Genomic DNA, 19,769 nt, shown 5'->3' with positions numbered 1-19,769 from the left:
TTGTTCTCCCTAGCTGAAAAATCTCATAAATGATACTTTTTCTCTGTGCACATGGTTCACTGACTCAAACCAGGATAAAGCTACTAAAATATCTATAGTTACGCATCTCAGACTGGGGTCTGGATACCTGTGGGAGTTATTTAGTGTATGCTAGGGGGGACTGGCAATGATGCTCCATCTTCCCAGAGAGCAATGCTTATTTGAGGCTAAGGACTCACATATTTATTTTCCAAAAAAGTTAAAAGGAAGCTTTTTTTCCCCAAATGAAATATATAGAAAACTTCAGGGGCGCCTGGGTGGCTCAGTCAGTTGAGCGTCCGACTTTGGCTCAGAGCCTGGAACCTGCTTCAGATTCTGTGTTTCCCTCTCTCTGCCCCTTCCCTGCTCATGCTCTGTCTCTGTCTTAAAAATAAATTAAAAAAAAAAAAAAAAAAAAAAAAAAGAAAACTTCAATATATAAAACCAGTTTTAGGAGGCTGCACTGGCAGTAGGAGTTGGCTGATGCAAGTTCCCCCCACCCCACACATAGCCTGGGGGCGTGTGGCCCCTTCCCTCCCAGGGTACCCTGGGGGAACTTCTTGCACATCAAGCCTCGCCCTCTTCAATCTCAATTCAAAGACTGGGCATCCTCCTTGGGATAACAGAAAGTTTGCTGGGGGAGTCCAAGGGACACCAATGCTGTGTGAGTCCTGCTTGCCCTTTTCCAGGTAAGTGACAGACCTTACTTCCTTGTGCTTTTTTTTTATATGCTCAAGTCCAACCTTTAAAATCTAAACTCTTCTGGCTTTTCAATCTTTTTGGCTGTACTACATTTCAACAAATACTTCCACTTGTGTAATGAAGCTCTTAGATCCTGTCACATCTCTACAGTAAACAACAGTGTATCTTCCCAAACTGTGAGGAACTACTGAATGTTCCCAAACAGTGTCCTGTCCTCTAATCTGGTTTCTGAATATTCTGGTTCTTTTCCTTCTTGGTATATTCTTCTAGTCGAAGAAGCCACTTGGCCCAGTACTGGGAACAGAGCTCAGTGTCCATGAAATGGGGGTGAGCAGGGGATCCATCCTTGTAGGCAACCACAATTAAGCCACACTGAACCTAGGAAGAAACACAGGCCAGTTCCAGTATTTATACGGTAGGGCCAGAGTTGATGTTCATTTCTGTCTTGCTTCAGGGCAAACTCAGAACAAAACAATCTACAATAATATCTCCTAACGGTTTTGAAGATGGGTTGATGAAAGATTGTATCAGGATACATAAGAACACAAAGATGACAAATAAGATATCCAAGAATGGACTGTAAACACTAAAGCACTATTAGCAATGACAGAAAGCTCAGGAACAGAGGGAAGTGCTTCTTAAGGTGGTAAAAGGACAAGGAATGGAGTAAACAGTGGGACACAAACAGAATAAAAATCATAAGGAGTTAAATGGCCATACATAAGCATTGACCAAGGCTTTACATAAGCAGAGGTGCAGTGTCCTGACCTGAAAGCTGTAGTTGGCATCATTATTTATGGCACCAACGTAGGCCACTACCTGCAGCGGGTTGTCAAACGTATTTCGGATATAAGGTTTTGGTTTCTCCGATGTCTTCCAATCAATCACACACAGCTTGCCCCTAAAGAGAAACCAAAGGAAGTCTTAGTAGGTAACCGTCCAAACTGAGAAACCCTAATAGGTTAAGCCTCTTCTCAGGTATAGTTTATTATCACTCAATGACCTCTCCCCACTTTTCTTTAAAAAAAATTTTTTTTCTTTAATGTTTACTTATTTTGAAAGAGAGAGAGAGGCAGAGGCAGAGAGTGAGCAGAGAGTGAGAGGCTCCCAAGCAGGCTCCGCGCTGTCAGCACAGAGCCTGATGCGGGGCTTGAACTCAGGTACCATGAGATCATGACCTGAGTGAGTTAAGATCAAGAGTCGGACGCTTAACTGACTGAGCCACCCAGGCACCCCTTTCTCCACTTTTCAAAAAGACAGCGGCCCTGATCTCTACTTCTGAGGATTAGAGAAGTGTGATGTTCTCTTTCCGATGAGCCCTATACTCAGCTCAGTGACGGGCCTGCCAGGGGTGTGATGGGAAGTGCTTCCTGAAATACCCGGCTGACAACGACAGGGACAGGCCCATGTGGAAGTGCTAGGGGACTTTTCCACAGTTCTGGTTTCTCAACTTTCTCGAAATTCCTTTGGACCCTCATGGCTTCCTTTTCTTTAACAGTTGACAGGGGAATTGAAACTATGTCTCTATCACTATCTCAGTGGATGAAGCACAACAGATCAGTAGCAAAGTCCCCATCATAAAGGATGAAGCATAGTGCTTCAGAAATCCTCTTGCTCAGAAACCAAAGCTGAGGCTAAAATCTGTTAGCATTTAATAGGCACCAACTATAAGCAGAGATACAGATAAGAAGACCTGGTCCCTGCCCTGAAAGTTTACACACAGGGCAGGGGGCCTTCCTAGTAGGGATATTGGGGGGAAAAAAATTCCTGCCAGTTTCTAAAGAAAGTCAAATAACCAGTGCATTCTCCCCATTACCCCTCTCCTGGTGAGATTTTATACTTGCCAAACGCAGAGATCAGAAGGATCACAGGGACAGTAGACTGACAACTGGTGACTACTTGTTCAATCTTTCATGATTTCAATTTTTAAAAAATTTTACTTATTCTGAGAAAGAGAGTGTGCACGAGTGGGGGGTGGGGGGGGGATAGAGATAGAATCCCAAGCAGGCTCTACACTATCAGCACAGAGCCCAATGTGGGGCTCGAACTCACAAACTGTGAGATCATAACCTGAGCCAAAACCAAGAGTCAGCTACTTAACCGTCTGAGCCACCCAGGGGCCCTTCATAACTTCAATTTCAAAACCAGCGGTCCAAACGGAGATTTTGTACAAAGTATGCATGTTATGTACCTGTGACCATAGCTCTAGAGTTATAACCTATGCAATGTATTTATAAGTCAGCCTAGAGTAGCACTGTCTAAATGAAATAAAATGCAAGCTACGTGTTATTTCAAATTTTCTAGTAGTTACATCAAAAAAGAAAAAAGGAAACAGGTGAAATTTTAATGTTTTATTTAACCCAACATACCCCAAATTTGATCATTTCATTATGTAATACAAAAAAAATTATTAATGGGATACCATACCTTCTTTTTTGTACTAAGTCACTGAAACCTGCTTTGCTCATTTACAGCATACCTCAGCTGAGATTGGCCACACTAAGTATTTAAAGGCCGTATGTAGCTAGTGGGTATTCTCTTAGATGTGCAGGTCTAGAGGTAGTTTTACTATTTCTGTCAAACTTTGTAATATTACAAAACAATTATAATCTATGCAAATGAAGAGAGGGCCCCAGTAACCCCAGAACCTCAGTTCTCAACCTGGAGCAAATCAAAATACCCTAAAATAAAGATTTCTGATATGGACCACTGTCTCTTGCAAAACATACTTCATACTGTAACTTGCAGAACTTAATGTGGAAAAGATTTTTAGTAGTATAACTCCAAGTTAAAACTGAACAAAGACAGTTCATAACAAATGAAAAGATGTTCAGTCTAACCTAAGTGAAATACATACTGAAATTATGAGATACAATGTTAATAAATTATATCTAACACTGTGTCATTAAAACTGTGCAGAAATAAGCACACCTTCATCTGGGAAAACTTACAATGCACATACCCTTTAACATAGCAATTTCCTTTTTAGGTACCTGCTGGAGAGAATGGTTTGATACCCTGGGAAAATGTCATAAAAGTGACAAATGCCTGGAAAATTTAAGTATTCATATCCAGGCCTACTTCAGACTAACTGTATATATCATCCACCAGAACAAACCAGCAAATGAACCTGTGTGCCTGCCTAGAGAAACTCTCACAACAGTATACAAGGAGACACGCTCACTGCTGCAGTTCGTGATTGTGAAAAACTAGAAATTACCTGAATTTCCCCAACAGGGAAATGGATGTGGTTCATTTTTACTAATTCTTACTAATTTTACTAATCCTTTTTACTAAGGAATACCAAATAAGTTAAAAACAGAGAACAAGATCAAAATAATCATGCTAACAGTTACTGAGTAGATAGTATTCATTTTAAGTACTATACAGAGAATGTCTCATTTAGTCTCTATAACAACTCTATGAGGTAGATCCTATCTTTTGTCTTATTTTATTTTTTTCTTAAGTAGGCTCCATGCTGGGTGTGGAGCCCAACACCGGTCTTGAACACACAACCCTGAGATCAAGACCTGAACTGAGATCAAGAGTTGGACGCTAAACCAACTGAGCCACCCAGTGCCTGTCTTATTTTACAGATGAACAAATTGAAGTACAGAGAGCCTAAGTAACTAGCCTAACGTTAAGATGAAAAGCCAGAAATGAAACCCAGCCAGCCTGGCTCTCGACCCTCGTATCTTACCAGCTTTGTGATAAGACATATCTAGAAACTTCTCTGTATTGTGACTATTACAGACATGTATGTAACAATACACAGTGGTGTGTGTATGCAGAGTAGACTGGCAGTGTACCTGTGCATGCATTATACAGTGTTGTGGGTGTGTTAAATAATATAGGAAGTAGCCTAGAAGGACACAGTAGCAAACTTATCACAGTGATTGTCCTTGGCCAGGGGTCTATGAGAGGAGATAAGAGGTGGTTATAGGTGATGCGAGCTTAATTTATGTTATATTTAAAAAAAATTGGAAGCAGATGTGATGAAGTGTTAATAACTGCTAATTCTGAGTGGTGGAAAATTATTAAAAGAGAAAAGGATGTTGCAGATCATATAAACTCTAATAAGGATCTCTGGAATGTTTTCAGAATGAAAAAAGCAGGGTTTGGCACTGTTAGTAAGTGGGGGTGGGGACCAATGATAGTGCATGCAGTCATAAAAATATCTCAGGATCACAAGAACTTTTAACCAAAGGTTAAAACCAGGATGGGGGTAGAGGATTCTAGGAGGATGGAAGAGTAAGACGCACCAGAAATCTGCAGGCCCACCTTGACAACAATTGCAGTGGCAGAATCTGGAAATCCAGAGGCTACTGAAGGCTTGGATGGTAAACTGTGGTTAATTTTGGTCAATTTCAGCTCTTAGCAGCTACCCATCCCCCTCCTCCTCATGAGGCAGGCAGCTGTGCACATGATCCTGGAGCAAGGTGCACACGGCTCGTGGGAATGGGAGGGGACACAAAGGACCCCTTCTCCGTGTTATCAACACCGACTTCAGTTTCTGTTCACAGAGGTGTAGACAAGAGGAGGGTAGCTATTGTTATTGCAACTCCACCCACTGCTGCAAGCCCCTCTCCTTCCACCTGCCTGACTGCCTGGGGATTTAAAGGGCCAAAGCACATTTTTTCCACCCCTTCATTTTTCTTTTTTCCTTTTTGGGAATTAGATGCTAAAGACTACAACATCCAAAAGCAACTGCATATATGCGGAAAATTAAAAAGTGACAGTAACTGTGCATGTCCAGGGAGAGGCACAGGCTCAGAAAAGACCTGATAAGACCTTAAGTTTATACCTCAGACTGATCCTTAGGAAAGAACCTACAACAACACCACCCCCAATAAAAACAATGAACAAAATCTGGCAAACCCAGGGGTAGAGGGAGAACCTGATTTCCAGAATTACATACTAGATTCAAATGCCCAGTTTTCAATAAAAAATGTCACAAAGCATACAAAGAAACAGGAAAGTATGGCCCATTCAAAGAGGAAAAAAAGAAATCAACATAAATTGCCCCTGAAAAAGATGTAATAGCAGATCTAGCCAAAGACCTTTTTGGTCTTAAAGATGCTCAAAAACTTCAATAAAGGTAAATACACGGGCAATTATAAAAGCAAGTATTATTGTAACAATGGTTTGTAACTCCACTTTGTTTTCTACAGTTTAAAACAAAAAACTTGAAGCAAGCAGACAAATTTATTCTTCTCAGGTTGGTTGATCATATAAATCTTGATCAACATTTAATGAAACATCAGATAGCATTGGCTCATCATGTTCTTCCACTCTGCTCAAGTGAGGTGCCCCATACAGATCATTAATTTCAACTTGTGTTTTCCGGGTTGGCTGCTGTATCTATCCTCTGAATGTGAAACATCTTCACTCTTATTTTCTTTTTTTTTTTTTTTTTTTTTAATTTTTTTTCAACGTTTTTTATTTATTTTTGGGACAGAGAGAGACAGAGCATGAACGGGGGAGGGACAGAGAGAGAGGGAGACACAGAATCGGAAACAGGCTCCAGGCTCCGAGCCATCAGCCCAGAGCCTGACGCGGGGCTCGAACTCACAGACCGCGAGATCGTGACCTGGCTGAAGTCGGACGCTTAACCGACTGCGCCACCCAGGCGCCCCCACTCTTATTTTCTATACACATTCTCATCTCCTTCTCTAATTGTTCTTGAGCTCTCTACAGTTCTCCTGTTCATTTTCTTGCATTTCCAACTCCAGCTGAACTATCAGCTATTGCTGCTGAAACATGAGCTCCTTTTACTTAAGTCTCTCCCCCACTTCAGGCTCCATTGGAGCTAGTTCTCATTCATGCTCCAAGTCGGCCATTTTCTTTTGTCTCAGCTGCTCCATGGTTACATTTTCCTTACATCTGTAAATCCCAATACTACATATTGTATTGGATCCACTAGGCAAATTCTTGCCACTTCTACTAGACCCCGAGTTAGACATGTTCCAAGGTACTTTTGATGGTATGTTGACTCCCTCTCTAACTCTTAACCTTAACCCGCCAACCGCACATATATAAAGACAATTTTGTGCTATCAACAACTGAAAGGGTTAGGGACAGAGCTGTCAAAGGAGCATAGTCTGTGTATGCCATTGAAGTTAAATTGGTATAAATTCAAATCAAAGCACTATAACTGGGATGTTAAATGTAATCCCCATGGTAATCAAAAGGAAGATAGCTATAGAATATACACAAAAGGAAATGAGAAAGGATTTGAAATGTTTCATTACAAAAAAGGAAATAAAACACAAAAGAAGACTGTAACATACAGGAAATGAGACCAAAAAGCTATAATGCATGTAAAAAATAAATAACAAAATGAAAGAAGTTCCTCCTTGTAACTATTTTTTTTTTTTTTTAATGTTTATCTATTTATTTTTGGAGAGAATCCCAAGTAGGCTCCATGCTATCAGCACATAGCTAGACGCAGGGCTCCATCTCATGACCTGTGAGATCATGACCTGAGCCGAAAATCAAGAGTCAGATGCTTAACTGCCTGAGCCACCCAGGCGCCCCATTTACATTTGGCAGAATGGATAAAACATATGATTCTACTATATGTTGTCTACAAGAGATTCACAGTATAACCAAAGATACAAATAGGCTGATTGTGAAAAGACAGAAAAAGATATTCCATGCACATAATAACTGAAAAAGAGCAAAGGTGGCTCTAAAACCAGACAAAACAGTCTTTAATAAAAGGTTCAATACATCAAGATATAACAATTATAAACATTTATGCATCTAGTAACAGACTAACAAAATATATGAAGGAAAAACTGAAAAAAGTTGAAGGGAGAAATACATTTCTTTCTTTCTTTCTTTTTTAAGTTTTATTTATTTAAAAAATCTCTGTACCCAACATGGGGCGTGAACTCTGACTCTGAGATCAAGAGTCGCATGCTCTTCCGACTGAGCTAGCCAGGTGCCCCAAAAACAGTTCTATAATAATAGTTGGAGACTTCAATATCTATTTTCAATAATGGGTAGAACCAGACAGAAGGTAAGTAAGGAAATAAAGGACTTAAAACAACACAATAAACCAACTAGATTAACAGACATATAGCACTTGCTCCCCAACAACTGAATATGTATCTTTTCAAGCACACACAGGAATTTTCCAGGACAAACCATATGTTAGGCCATAAAGAATAAGTCTCAATATATTTAAAAAGATGCCATACAAAATATCTTCTCTAATCACAAGATGAAGTTAGAAATCAATAACAGGGGGTGCCTGGGTGGCTCAGTCGGTTGAGCGCTGACTTCGGCTCAGGTCACGATCTCGCGGTCCGTGAGTTCGAGCCCCGCATCGGGTCCCTGTGCTGACAGCTCAGAGCCCGGAGCCTGTTTCAGATTCTGTGTCTCCCTCTCTCTGACCCTCCCCCATTCATGCTCTGTCTCTCTCTGTCTCAAAAATAAATAAATGTTAAAAAAAAAATTTTTTTTTAAAGAAATCAATAACAGAAGTAAAACTTGAAAAAAAGTCACAAATTTGTGGAAATTAACACAATCAGCCAAAGAAAAAAATCACAGGGGAAATTAGAAGATACTTAGAGATGAATAAAAATGAAAATACAGCGTATCAAAACTTAAAGAACACCATTCTTTTAATACTGTAACAGTATTACAGAAGAAGTATATAGCAATAAATACATTAAAAAATAGGAGAATTAAATCAATATCTTAACCTTACAACTTAAGGAACCAAAAAACGAAAATGTACACCCAAAGCTTATAGAAGGAAATAAGAGATTTAAGATAATTGAAATACAGAATAGAAAAACAATAGAAAAAAAAAATCACTGAAACTAAACATTGGTTTTTTGAAAAGATGAACAAAATTGACAAACTTTTAGCTAGATGGATTAGAAAAAAAGAAAGACTCAAATTCCATAAATCAGAAATGAAATTGGGGACATTACTACTACTTCAGAAATAAAAAGAAGAGTACTATGAAAAATCATATGCAAACAAGTTGGATGAACTAGATGAAATAAATTCCTAGAAACATAAAACCTACTAGGACTAAGTCATGAAGAAACAGAGTATCTGAATAGCTCTATAATTAGTAAGGAGATTTCATCAGTAATCAAAAATCTACTAGCAAATAAAAGCTCTAGACCTGATGACTTTATGGGTGAATTCCACCAAACATTTACATACCTAATACCAATACCAACACTTTTCCCCAAAAATTGAAAAGTAGGGAGCTCTTCTTGACTCACTTTATGAATCCAGCATTACTGTGATACCAAAGCCAGACAAAGACACTGACTGCAGAACAATAATCCTTATGAGGGGTGCCTGGGTGGCTCAGTTGGTTAAGCATCTGACTTTGGCTCAGGTCATGATCTTGTGGTTCGGTTTGTGAGTTCAAGCCCCACACCAGGCTCTCTGTTGTAGCTTTGGATCCTTTGTCTCCCCACTGTCTGCCCCTCTCCCACCCTCTCTCTCAAAAATAAATAAATATTACAAAAAAATAATCCTTACGAACACTGATGCAAAAATCCTCAACAAAATACTAGTAAACCAAACTCAGCAACATACTAAAAGGATTATACACAATGACAAAGTGGGCTTTATTCCTGGAATGCAAAAATGATTCAACACAATGAAAATTAACCAGCGTAATATACCTTAACAGAATGAGGAAAACTACATAATTACCTTAATTGAAGAAAAAGCATTTGACAAAATTAAATATCCTTTCATGAAAAAAATACTCAACAAGCTAGGGATAGAAAAAAACTACCTCAACATAGTAAAGGCCATATATGAAAAACCCACAGTAAACATCATACTCAATGGTAAAAGACTGGAAAGTTTTCCACTAAGAGTAGGAACAAGGCACGGCTGTCTGCATTCACCATTTCTATTTAACAGCATCTGGATATTCAAGCCAAAGCAAGTAGGCAAGACAAAGAAATAAAAAGCATCCAAACTGATGGGGCGCCTGGGTGGCTCAGTTGGCTGAGCGTCTGGCTTCGGTTCAGGTCATGATCTCATGGCTCGTGGGTTCGAGCCCCATGTCGGGCTCTGTGCTGACAGCTTGGAGCCTGGAGCCTAGAGCCTGCTTCGGATTCTGTGTCTCCCTCTGCCCCTGCCCCTCCCCCACTCGTGCCACGTCTCTCTCAAAATAAATCAACATTAAAAATCTTAAAAAAAAAAAAAGCATCCAAACTGGAAAGGAAGTAAAATTATCTCTGTTTGCAGTTGATATGATCTTTTATATTAAAAATTCTAGGAGCGCCTGGGTGGCTAAGTTGGCTACGCATCCGCTTCTTGATTTTGGCTCAGGACGTGATCTTGCAGCTGTGGGATTGAGCCCCATGTCAGGCTCCGCACTGAGGGTGAGGCCTGCTTGGGATTCTCACTCTCTCTCTCTCTCTCTGCCCCTCCCCTGCTCATGCATGCACTCTTTCTCTCTCTCTCTCTCTCAAAATAAATAAAAATAAGCTTAAACAAAAAAACTCTATAAAGAATTGACACAAAAACTGGTAGGACTATATGAATAAATTCAGCGAAGTAGCAGATACAAAGCCAACACAGAAAAGTCAGGAGCATTTCTATACGTAAACAATGAACAATCTGGAAAGAAAATTACAAAACAATTCCATTTATAATAACATCAAAATGTATAAAATACTTGAGAATTAACCCAGGAGACTAAAGACTTCTACAATGAAAACTACAAATCACTGCTGAAAGAAATTAAAGGCATAAATGGTAAATACACCATGTTCATGGATTAGAAGATTTGATATTGTTCAGATGTTCATACTACCCAACGTGATATACAAATTTAATATAATCTCTATAAAAATCTCAACAACAATTTTTGCACAAATAGAAAAACTCATCCTAAAATCCATATGGAATCTCAAGGGACTCTGAACAGCCAAAACAACCTTGAAAAAGAAAACTGGAGGACCCATACTTGATTTCAAAACTTACTACAAAGCTATAATAACTAAAATAGTGTGGTGCTGGTATAAAGACAGATATATAGACCAATAGAAATGAATAGACAGCCCAGAAATAAACCCTCACCACACTAAGTCACATGATTTTGGACGATGGTATCAAGTTTATTCAATGCGGAAATGGCAGTCTTTTCAACAAATGGCCCTGAAGAGTGTGGCTATCCACATGCAAAAGAATGAAGTTGGACTCCTACCTAACCCCATATACAAAAATTAACTCAAAATGGATCCATGAACTAAAGGTAAGACTTAAAACTACATAAAACCCTTAGAAGAAAACACAAGGCCCAAGTTTAATGACACTGGATTTGGCAATGATTTAATGGATGTGACACCAAAGGCACAGGCAACAAAAGAAAAAATACAGGAAAATTTTTTAAAAATTGTGCATCAAAGGATAAAGATAAGTCAGTCACAAAAAGACAAATACTTTGATTCTACCTACATAAGGTACTTAACAGTAGTCAATCAAATTCATAGAGACTGAAAGTAGAATGGTGGTTGCCAGAGGCTGGAAATAGAGGAGATTACAATGATTACTTTAACGGGCCCAGGATTTCAGTTTTATAAGATGAAACGTCCTGGAGATGGGTGGTATTGATGGTTGTACATTATGAATGTATGTAATAATACTCAACTGTATACTTAAAAATGGTGAATTTTATGGTAAATGTTATGTTATATATACTTTACCACATTAAAGACCTTTTTTAAAAGAAAAAGTGGGGATGGGAGATTTACTTTTAATAGCTTGGATTAACCAAATGCATATATTACCTATTAAAAAGTGTTTTTAAAATTTCTGAAAACTTAATTTTCAGAAACGTTCAATGTTCATATTCTTAACGTTGATGCTTTTCACTTAAAGAGCAGAAAACAAACGTCAGCACTGTGTGCAGCGCGGTTAAGCGTTTGGCGTCATGAACTTCTTGTAGGCCTTGGGTAGAACTGATCGAACGGCGGCCTTGGTTAATCTAAAGGGCAGCTAAAAATAGCTTATTAAATTTCTAGGCACATAGGCCTCCTCACAGATACAAAGCAGCTATGGCACAAAACTGTTTGGTTGCCTAAACAGTTTCCAGACTTAATAAATGCTCTGTCAATTTTTTTTTAATTCAAATTTTAACTAGAATTCTAAGAGTTACACTTGCAGGTTTTTCCCTATCCTTGTGTATTGCATCCTTTTTTTGGAATAGGGATATCTGCAGGTTATATCTCCCGTTGGAATATGGAGTAAGTGGGAAAAACAGTAACACAGCAGCAATTTAAAAACCACAGGAAGCTTTAGGAAGCTCAGAGTTCCTATCTATGTCAAACACTGCCTGGAAGCCAGGAAAAGAGTTAATTTTCAGGGCCAATAGATAAAGGTGCTATTTTTAGGGGAATGGGGAAACAGAATGCAGGAATCAAATTGGATGTTGCAGCTGGTAGTTTGCTTGGGCTTAGGGGAGGCGGAACATGCTGGATATTGAAAACTTATACCTTTTCTCCAGCAAATACTTTGATTTTGGAACACAGATTTACAAGAATTAGGAGGCTCTTCCTCCTATATCTGTCCTTACTTCCTGCCCCATACCCAGTTCTTTTTTTTTTTTTTTTAATTTTTAATTTTATTAGAGAGAGAGACAGAGGGAGAGAATCTCAAGCAGGCTCTGTGCAAAGCATGGAGCCTAACACAGGACTTGATCTCATGACCCTGAAATCACGACCTGAGCTGAAATCAAGAGTTGGATATTCAACTGACTTAGCCACCCAGGCGCCCCTGCCCCCAGTTCTTTTACGTATCATATAGGTTTTGACTTCACAAGACTACACCTTGGAGCAGGAATTCAGAGGAAGAAACAGTATTTGATAGGCATCATCAGTTCCACCCTGTGTTAATTTATCTCCACATTTCGATGGAAAAAAAAAAAATCTAATACTTACTGATACTCAGCCACACAGTCCAGCAGACCTACATACTTTAAGGTCTCATGTTGAACAGCACTTTCAAGAGCTCGCACTCCACTGACATCTTTCAGAATATGCTGGACACTTTCGACATATCCAGATTCAAGATTCTCATCTCTCTCTTTCAAGTCTCCTTGGGGTGAAAGTATGCTTTCCAAGGCTTTATGGAACCGTTTCCCTTGTAAAAATATGTCTGAAAAGAAAATCAGGGGAAAAAGAAAAACAAATAAGAACAAAGCTAGTACTAAAAGACAAATGCCTTAAAACTTGTGAACACTAAAATTAGAAATTACATAAAGTACCGTTAAAGTGACAATCCCTAAAATACACATTTCAGCCTCTTGTGAAACCTGAGAATCGCGCTTTGAAAACCAAAGGGACTGAAATAGCTTGAACAATAAAATTCATTAAAATAAAGAATTTCTAGGATTAGGCCAAAGCTACAATTGAAGATCTGGGGGCAATAGGACCACACCTAGTTTAGGGTACTGTGAATTTAAGTATCCATTAGTGTAACTTAACTGGTTGTGATAAGTAATTATTGGAAATTTAAGGAACTTTGCTTCTGTTCACAATTCTTTTTACAATCAACACTTGATGAATACAGGTGGGGGAATCCTTTTACTAAGGCTTAATAAATGGCAAGGAATGAAAATCAAGGCATATACAAATTAAAAACAACAAATTGGATGTTTTGGAACTTGGGGGTGAGGAGAAGAAATATGTAACACTCTTCTGCATTTTTTTTTTAGGGCAAGAAGAGCCTAATTTTTTCCTGAATTTTTTTCCTCATATGCTTAAAAAAATTTGACCTATAGTTGCCATACGTTATATTCATTTCAGACACACAACATAATGACTTGATATCTGCATATCCTCATACACTTTCAAGAAAAGAAAACCAAACATATTTAACAAACCCAAGAAGTTCTATGTATTCACTTGACTCTTGATAAGGGAAGGAGACAAAGAAGAGGCATTGTGCTAAGCAGTGGCCTTGGCACTTTCAAAATATTATTTAACTTTCAAACACAACAGCCCAGCAAAATAAGAATCATTACTCCCAGTTAATGAATGAAGCCTACACAGTGCTGTTAATTTGCCCCAAAGCAAAAAGGTGGACTAGCAGCTTGGCACCCGAGTCCATGTTCAATTCCAGTCTGTTATACAGCACAGCGAAGAAGGCAAAATCAGGGACCATCATTTAGATACGCACAGGAGCAGAGTAAGAAATATACATGCTTGGAGACACCCATAGAAAATGAGGAAAACAATCTCCTCCACTAAGGTAATAGCAAAACCATATTACATTTGTCAACTATTGTTTTACCAGGATTTTGAAAGGTCAGTTTTACCACTGACAAAAAAAATGGAATCACTTCTGGGGAATTACTTGGAGAGTTAAATGAAATTCAACTGAGAAACTGAGTTATTACACTCCAAATGTACTTGGCTCAATTGGACTTACTAGCATATGAAAGGCCTACAAGAAATTTAAGACAGATGGAATTAAAACCTAGGTAAGAGTACAGTATTCATCTATACATTAGCTTAATGAAAAACACAAACATGTTAAAAACAGGAAGAAAAAAATCCTACTTTATCAACTGCCAAGCAAATAAACTCATTCTCCACTGCAGACTTAACCCCTGGCTGGGTTCTTCACATAGAAGAGGCAACGAACATCGGAAGCTAGATTACAGGATCCCTTAGATTGTAAGGCTCAGAAGTCAGCCAGTCAGAGAAAATTAATATGTAATTTCACTCATACATGGAACTTAAGAAACAGAACAGATGAACATAGGGGAAAGGAAAGAAAAATAAGAGAAAAGAGAAAGGCAAACCATAACAGACTTTTTTTTTTTTTTTAATTTATTTTGAGAAGGAGAGAGAGCAAATGAGCACGAGCAGAGCAGGGGCAGAAAGAGAATCCCAAGCAGGCTCTGCACCCGCAGCTCAGAGCCCAAGTTGGTGCTCGATCTCACCAACCATGAGATATGACCTGAGCTGAAATCAGGAGTTGGACACTTAACCAACTGAGCCACCCAGGTGCCCTGAGACTCTTAAATAGAGAACAAACTGAGAGTTGCTGGAAGGGTGTTGGGCTAAATGGGTGATGGGCATTGAGCAGGGCACTTGTTGAGATGAGCACTTGGTGTTATACCTAAGTGATGAATCACTAAATTCTACTCCTGAAATCATTATTATAATCGCTTCTCGGCCTTTTGGCTAAGATCAAGTGTAGTATCTGAAATCATTATTATACACTATATGTTAACTTGGATTTAAATAAAATTAAAAATTTTTTAAAAAGAAAAAAGATTGTAAGGCTCAGAACATTAAATATGATTGAATTTGTCGAAGTAAAATTTAAAAGGCATACATTCACTGCAGAAAGCATCAAGTCAGAGTATTCATTCAGTAAATTAAAGGAATGAAAGAAAAAAAATCCATGAGTCTCCAAGATTCTGACTGATAGAACTGGCAGGATTAAAAACTCACTGTAGCAAAAAAAATGAAGAAACCCATCTTTTCCACTATGACCAACACATATAAATCAAAGTCAAACTTTGTTATCCTTGGCAATCTTCAAAAGGTAAATTGGTGCTTGAGAAACTGACCAAATGTTTGACAGAATGCCAGCTCTGGGCACTTCTCTATGCTCTAGCCTTTGGGAAGACCAGGCGGAAAGGAATTTATCAATACACTACTTAAAAACTGCCTCTCCTGACGCATTAATCAATTTAGCGGGTTAGGATATGCTCTTTCTCTTTCTTTTCTTCCTTTCTTTTTTATTGGTTGAGAGGAGCAGGACACTAATCTTCATGTGATTGCCCCCTTGAGAAAAAAAAAAAAGCAATCCCCCCCCCCCCGTTCTTTTTTTTGTTGTTGTTATTTTTTTGAGAGACAGAGTGTGAGGGGCAGAGAGAGAGAGAGGGAGACATAGAACCTGAAGCAGGCTCCAGCTCTGAGCTGTCAGCACAGGGCCCGAACCCACAAACCGCAAGATCATGACCTGAGCTGAAGTCGGATGCTTAAACCAACTGAGCCACCCAAATGCCCTGATTCTGTTTCTTAAAACTGATCCTGAGTTAACTGAGAAACACATCCGAGTAATAATCTAGATCAACAAAGTTGATTATATGTAAAACCACCATAGTTTTCTCTCTGCTTTGGGATGGTGGAGCTCGTTCACATTCCCAACAGAAATTCCTTTCCTTTATCAAGGAGGTCCCAGAGCATTTTTTTACTCTGCCAAGGGCTACAAGTTCTAGGTTCCCACAAGTCCTAGCAGGTTTCTGCGTTTACTTTTCTGATTCAGTAATTCCAGGATTCCCACAGCTGTGACATTCCAGATTTAAGGAAAATGAAAAACAACTTCCCATGTGGAAACAACGTCAATTCTAAATTCTTGTGGTACAAATAAAAAACTTAAGATGTCATTAAAAGATGTTTTTATGTTGCTTGTTTAGAAAACAGAGAATAGTTTAGATGTTGTTACTTATTATCTAAAGGCAGGTGGGTCTTGCATAGATTCTTGGCCCCACACAGCTGAGGAATGTTCTAAGAGATTAGGACCTTGACCATTTTTGCCATATGCAGGTACAACCTATATAAATACTTAACAGATGTGACCACATGTTTAATGTGATACCCACACACAGTTTTTTCTAAGGTGCCTAAAAACAAGTGCATTACTCCTAAAATTAAAAATGGAAGTGCTCTGTACCACCTACTAGGGGTACACATAACTGCTCTGGGAAGCACGGGCTAAGGAAAGATCGATGTAAAACATAGCTCTAACAAAAAAAACAACTATATAATCTTGATGGGGACCAGAGAGTTCACCTGTGCCAATGGTCTTTCGTCTCACCTTGCTTTTGAATGGAACCTGTTTTTAAGGAAACTATTCTCCTCACTTGTCTAAGAAGTTAATAAGTTAGGAGTTGAATGCTAAAGTTTACTTATTTTCAATTACCAATCAAGAGCATCTATTATCTCAATTTGCCAAGATCTAAACAACAAATTATGTGTTCCAGCTTATTACCAGTCTTTAAACTTACATGTCAAAGAGGAAAAGTAGAGCAAGGGGGTATTTCCTAGATTCTGAATAGCATGCCTAGCAAAGTAGAATTGTTATCAGGTGACTCCTTAATCAGAGAAAACAGGCAACTCCAATACTCAAGTTTGTAGCTTATAAAACAAAATAATTTTCTACATAATTTGGTCAAATACTTGATCCCTGTGCTTCAGTTTCATCTGTGAAATGGGAATACTAGTATCTATGCTTCACAGGGCTGTCATGATTGAGTTAATATAGAGTGCTATTTAATGCTAATTATCATTTTAAAGTAGCTTCTCACTAGTTCAGGTCAAAAAATACCCTCATTCTTTTGATACCAGTGCTCTATTTTCTAGAAAACATAGTAACCATACAGAATCAGGATTGAGAAAATTACTTGAAGAATATTCTGCAAAGCCATCTTCTCCCAATTCCAGAATCATCCGCTGTTTCCACCTCTCCAAGTAGAAAATCTGTTCTGATGTCATGGTCTGTTGAAGGACCTTGGTCACACTTGGAATCGTGTTTCTTTGCAAAGGGATTCTCAAAGGAATTGTAGGAGTACTTGTTGCATTTGGTTTCATGCTTTTCTCTGGATTGAAAAGAGGACACCAGTTTCCTGGAACTTTTGCCGCCTCATCTTGCTTTGGGGGCTTACACTTACTCACAGGTCCATACAGTAAATTATCCTCCTCGAACAATGATTCTGGAGTCTGAGCAAGGCCTCTGGATGACAAGACAGACTGTACCAAATCAGAATACCTTCCTTGGTCCACTTCTTCATAAGGGTTCACTTTTTTCTTCCGGCTACAGGAATAAGAGGAAGTGGAGAAATCCACACGGGTCGTTGGTTCTACAGAAAACCCCTTTGAACTTCTGAGCTGCCGGCAGATGGTCTGAAACGCCTTCATCTTTAGATGCTTTTTCACTTCCCTCTACTCTACTTGCAATGTTAAGGGCCTTTTATTTTTGCACTCCTACTAAAAAGAAAAGTGGCATTAGATACCAAACGTATTAAATATTTAAACCGCCAAAATGAAAAGCCGCATTAGCATAAGGCATATCAAATTGTATTCCTTCCATTAAGCTTTTTCGACGTGTTTGGACAAAGCTATTTCCAAAGAAAGACTCTCTTTGCCAGGAAGGACAGTACTTGTTAAATGTGAAATGCTACAGCTTGGGGCAAGACGTCCCCGATATTCAATCATAAGAAACGGGACGCCTAGAAAGGGAGGCGTGTGTGAGACACACAAAAGCAACGCTCCAGCCCGTCCTACAGCGGCCACCATGGTCACGGTTAACCACCGATCCCTACGTACCAGGCTCTCTGCTAAGTATTCCGGGCGAAGACTTCTCATTTAAGCCCTTACACGCTTTAAGGTGGGTACTACTGCGACACCGTTTTACAGACGTGGAAACTGAGCTTCTGAAGGGTCCCACCAGGTCCGAGGGGGTAAGCGGTGGTCAGCGGGGCCCACCAACGTGATCCCCTGAAGACGGCCTCCGCCTCCGCCCTACGTGTGGAACCACGGGGTGGGGACTGGACGGCTTCGGCCCCTCGTGTGGAAATCGAATTTAAGGAAGAGAAGGCTTAAATAGAAGCCCAGCTCACGGCACCGGTATGTACCTCTGAAGCCACCACACTTCGCTGAACTCCCAAAGCGCCGACAACCACTCGGGACCCGTACTTTCCACGATCCCGCGCTTCGATCTCGAGTTTGGCTCCGCCCAAGGGGCGGTGGTCCCGGCATGCACTGCGAAGCTCCTACTCCCGCAGCTAACCCCTCCTTCACTGCCATAGACACTCCCGCGATCCGTGGGGAATCCCTCCTCTCAGGCGTTAGCGCGCGCTCCTCCAAATCTCGCCCTTACGCTCTCACGATATCTTGTTACGTCACGGATGGTCGCCATCTTGGACTCTGGCTGAGTAATAAATTCTCCCGCACGAGAGAGCGGGCTTTCTTGACACGCGCTTTGCTGGCAGAGCGTCTGCTTCTCCGCGTCCTTCTCGCGGCTCTGCGGTCGGTGGTTTCCGCGTGGCCCGGAGCGAGGGTAGGCCCCGAGTAGCTTTTTTGCCCGGCTCCAAGATGGACGGCAGCGGGGACGGGGGAGGCCGTTCTGGGGGAGCACGTGGCGCGCCGCTGGCCTTTCCCGGGGCTGCTGGGATGGTGGAGGAGTCCGGAGGCCTCCTGCCGCCGTCGGTCAGGGAGGCTGGCGGAGGCGGGGCCGCGGCCGCCCCTGAGAGGCGCCCCCGAGGCGGCGGCGGCGGCCCAGTCTCTTCTTTCCTCGCACAGCCAGGCGGCCCCCGCTCGAGTCCCGCGTCGCCATGGCCGCGGTTCCCGAGTTGCTGCAGCAGGAGGAGGACCGCAGCAAGGTGAGGCCCTCCTCGCCCTCATGCTCCAGGACGGGAGGCCCCGCCGACCTCCCGGACCCCCACATTCCTTTCCCTGTCCCCCGGGGACTGCTCGTGCCGCCGTGTCTCCCCGCGAAAAGCCCTCCACGCGGGGGTACTCGCCGGTCCCCGCGCGCCCTCTGCTTCTTCCCCTTTAAGGGCTGTGCCGGCGCTCGCTGCGGACCCGAGGCGACAACCAGAGTCTCGAGATCGGTGTCGGTAGCACGAGCCCGGGTGGCGGGTACCCAGAGCGCGCGGCGAGTCCCCGGAGCTTCTGTCTGGAGACTCGGGAATGTGCTCTCGCGTGGAAGGTTGTGAAAACTCTTAGCAAAGACTGAACAGTGAAGGTGAAATCCACCTGACATGCTGCAAATGGCATAATTTGGTGCCGTTGCCTTCAAACTGACCCCTCTCCCCCGCCCCCCTCACTTTGGGAAAGGTTTCTTTGGCCCAGATACTGGGGAAATTCCGTCAAGTCCAATCTGACGCTTGTTCCTCACAACTTTGTAAACGCCAAATGCGTCACTGCGGGAATTCTGTAATTTTTAGTAGGCGCTCTCCAGTACTTGGTTTTTTACTTTTAAAATCTTGCGCGTTTATGTAAACCGTCCCCGTGCCCCCTAAATCTTGAGGTCTG

The 19,769-nt window shown here is 40.9% G+C and overlaps 2 protein-coding genes and 1 pseudogene across 7 annotated transcripts in view; 2 read left to right on the top strand and 1 right to left on the bottom strand.

Annotated features, from left to right (window-relative positions):
* Nucleotides 1-403: 403 nt before the first annotated feature.
* Nucleotides 404-18,699, bottom strand: MGME1 (mitochondrial genome maintenance exonuclease 1). Of its 4 annotated transcripts, none has more exons than XM_007096539.3 (5): nt 18,368-18,699; nt 17,138-17,720; nt 12,654-12,870; nt 1,489-1,621; nt 404-1,098 (listed from the first exon to the last, which is right to left on the bottom strand). In XM_007096539.3, the coding sequence occupies exons 2-5, from the start codon at nt 17,649-17,651 to the stop codon at nt 937-939; spliced, it is 1,026 nt and encodes a 341-aa protein (XP_007096601.1). In that variant the 5' UTR covers nt 17,652-17,720; nt 18,368-18,699; the 3' UTR covers nt 404-936. The 4 variants fall into 4 exon arrangements, with proteins under 4 accessions (XP_007096601.1, XP_007096599.1, XP_007096600.1 ...); XM_007096537.3 differs by having other exon boundaries at nt 17,138-17,717; XM_007096538.3 differs by lacking the exon at nt 18,368-18,699 and adding an exon at nt 18,060-18,354.
* Nucleotides 14,887-14,984, top strand: LOC122237553 (annotated as a pseudogene).
* Nucleotides 18,700-19,769, top strand: part of SNX5 (sorting nexin 5) — a 26,610-nt gene continuing 25,540 nt past the window's right edge. Inside the window, exons 1-2 of one of the 3 annotated variants that reach the window (XM_042980949.1) lie at nt 18,716-18,792; nt 19,035-19,114. In XM_042980949.1, coding sequence (XP_042836883.1) covers nt 19,067-19,114 — 48 coding nt within the window. In that variant the 5' untranslated portion in view covers nt 18,716-18,792; nt 19,035-19,066. Of the gene's footprint in view, nt 18,793-19,034; nt 19,115-19,769 lie in introns of all 3 variants that reach the window. The other 2 variants (XM_042980950.1, XM_007096536.3) reach the window with 2 other exon arrangements.

This window comes from Panthera tigris, chromosome A3, assembly GCF_018350195.1.
Source record: "Panthera tigris isolate Pti1 chromosome A3, P.tigris_Pti1_mat1.1, whole genome shotgun sequence".
Taxonomy (NCBI): Eukaryota; Metazoa; Chordata; class Mammalia; order Carnivora; family Felidae; genus Panthera; species Panthera tigris.
The sequence above is the reverse complement of the archived record's forward strand: the minus strand, read 5'-3'. Positions and strand labels throughout refer to the sequence as shown.

Bases quoted from the DNA above. Each gene is read 5' to 3' on its own strand.
- MGME1 (XM_007096539.3), bottom strand. From the start codon at position 17,651: ATGAAGGCGTTTCAGACCATCTGCCGGCAGCTCAGAAGTTCAAAGGGG. The intron at 12,871-17,137 runs GTAATTTTCTCA...TTTTCTTTTCAG, and splicing joins CTTTGCAGAATATTCTTCAA to ACATATTTTTACAAGGGAAA. The intron at 1,099-1,488 runs GTCAGGACACTG...GTTTCTTCCTAG, and splicing joins ATGCCAACTACAGCTTTCAG to GTTCAGTGTGGCTTAATTGT.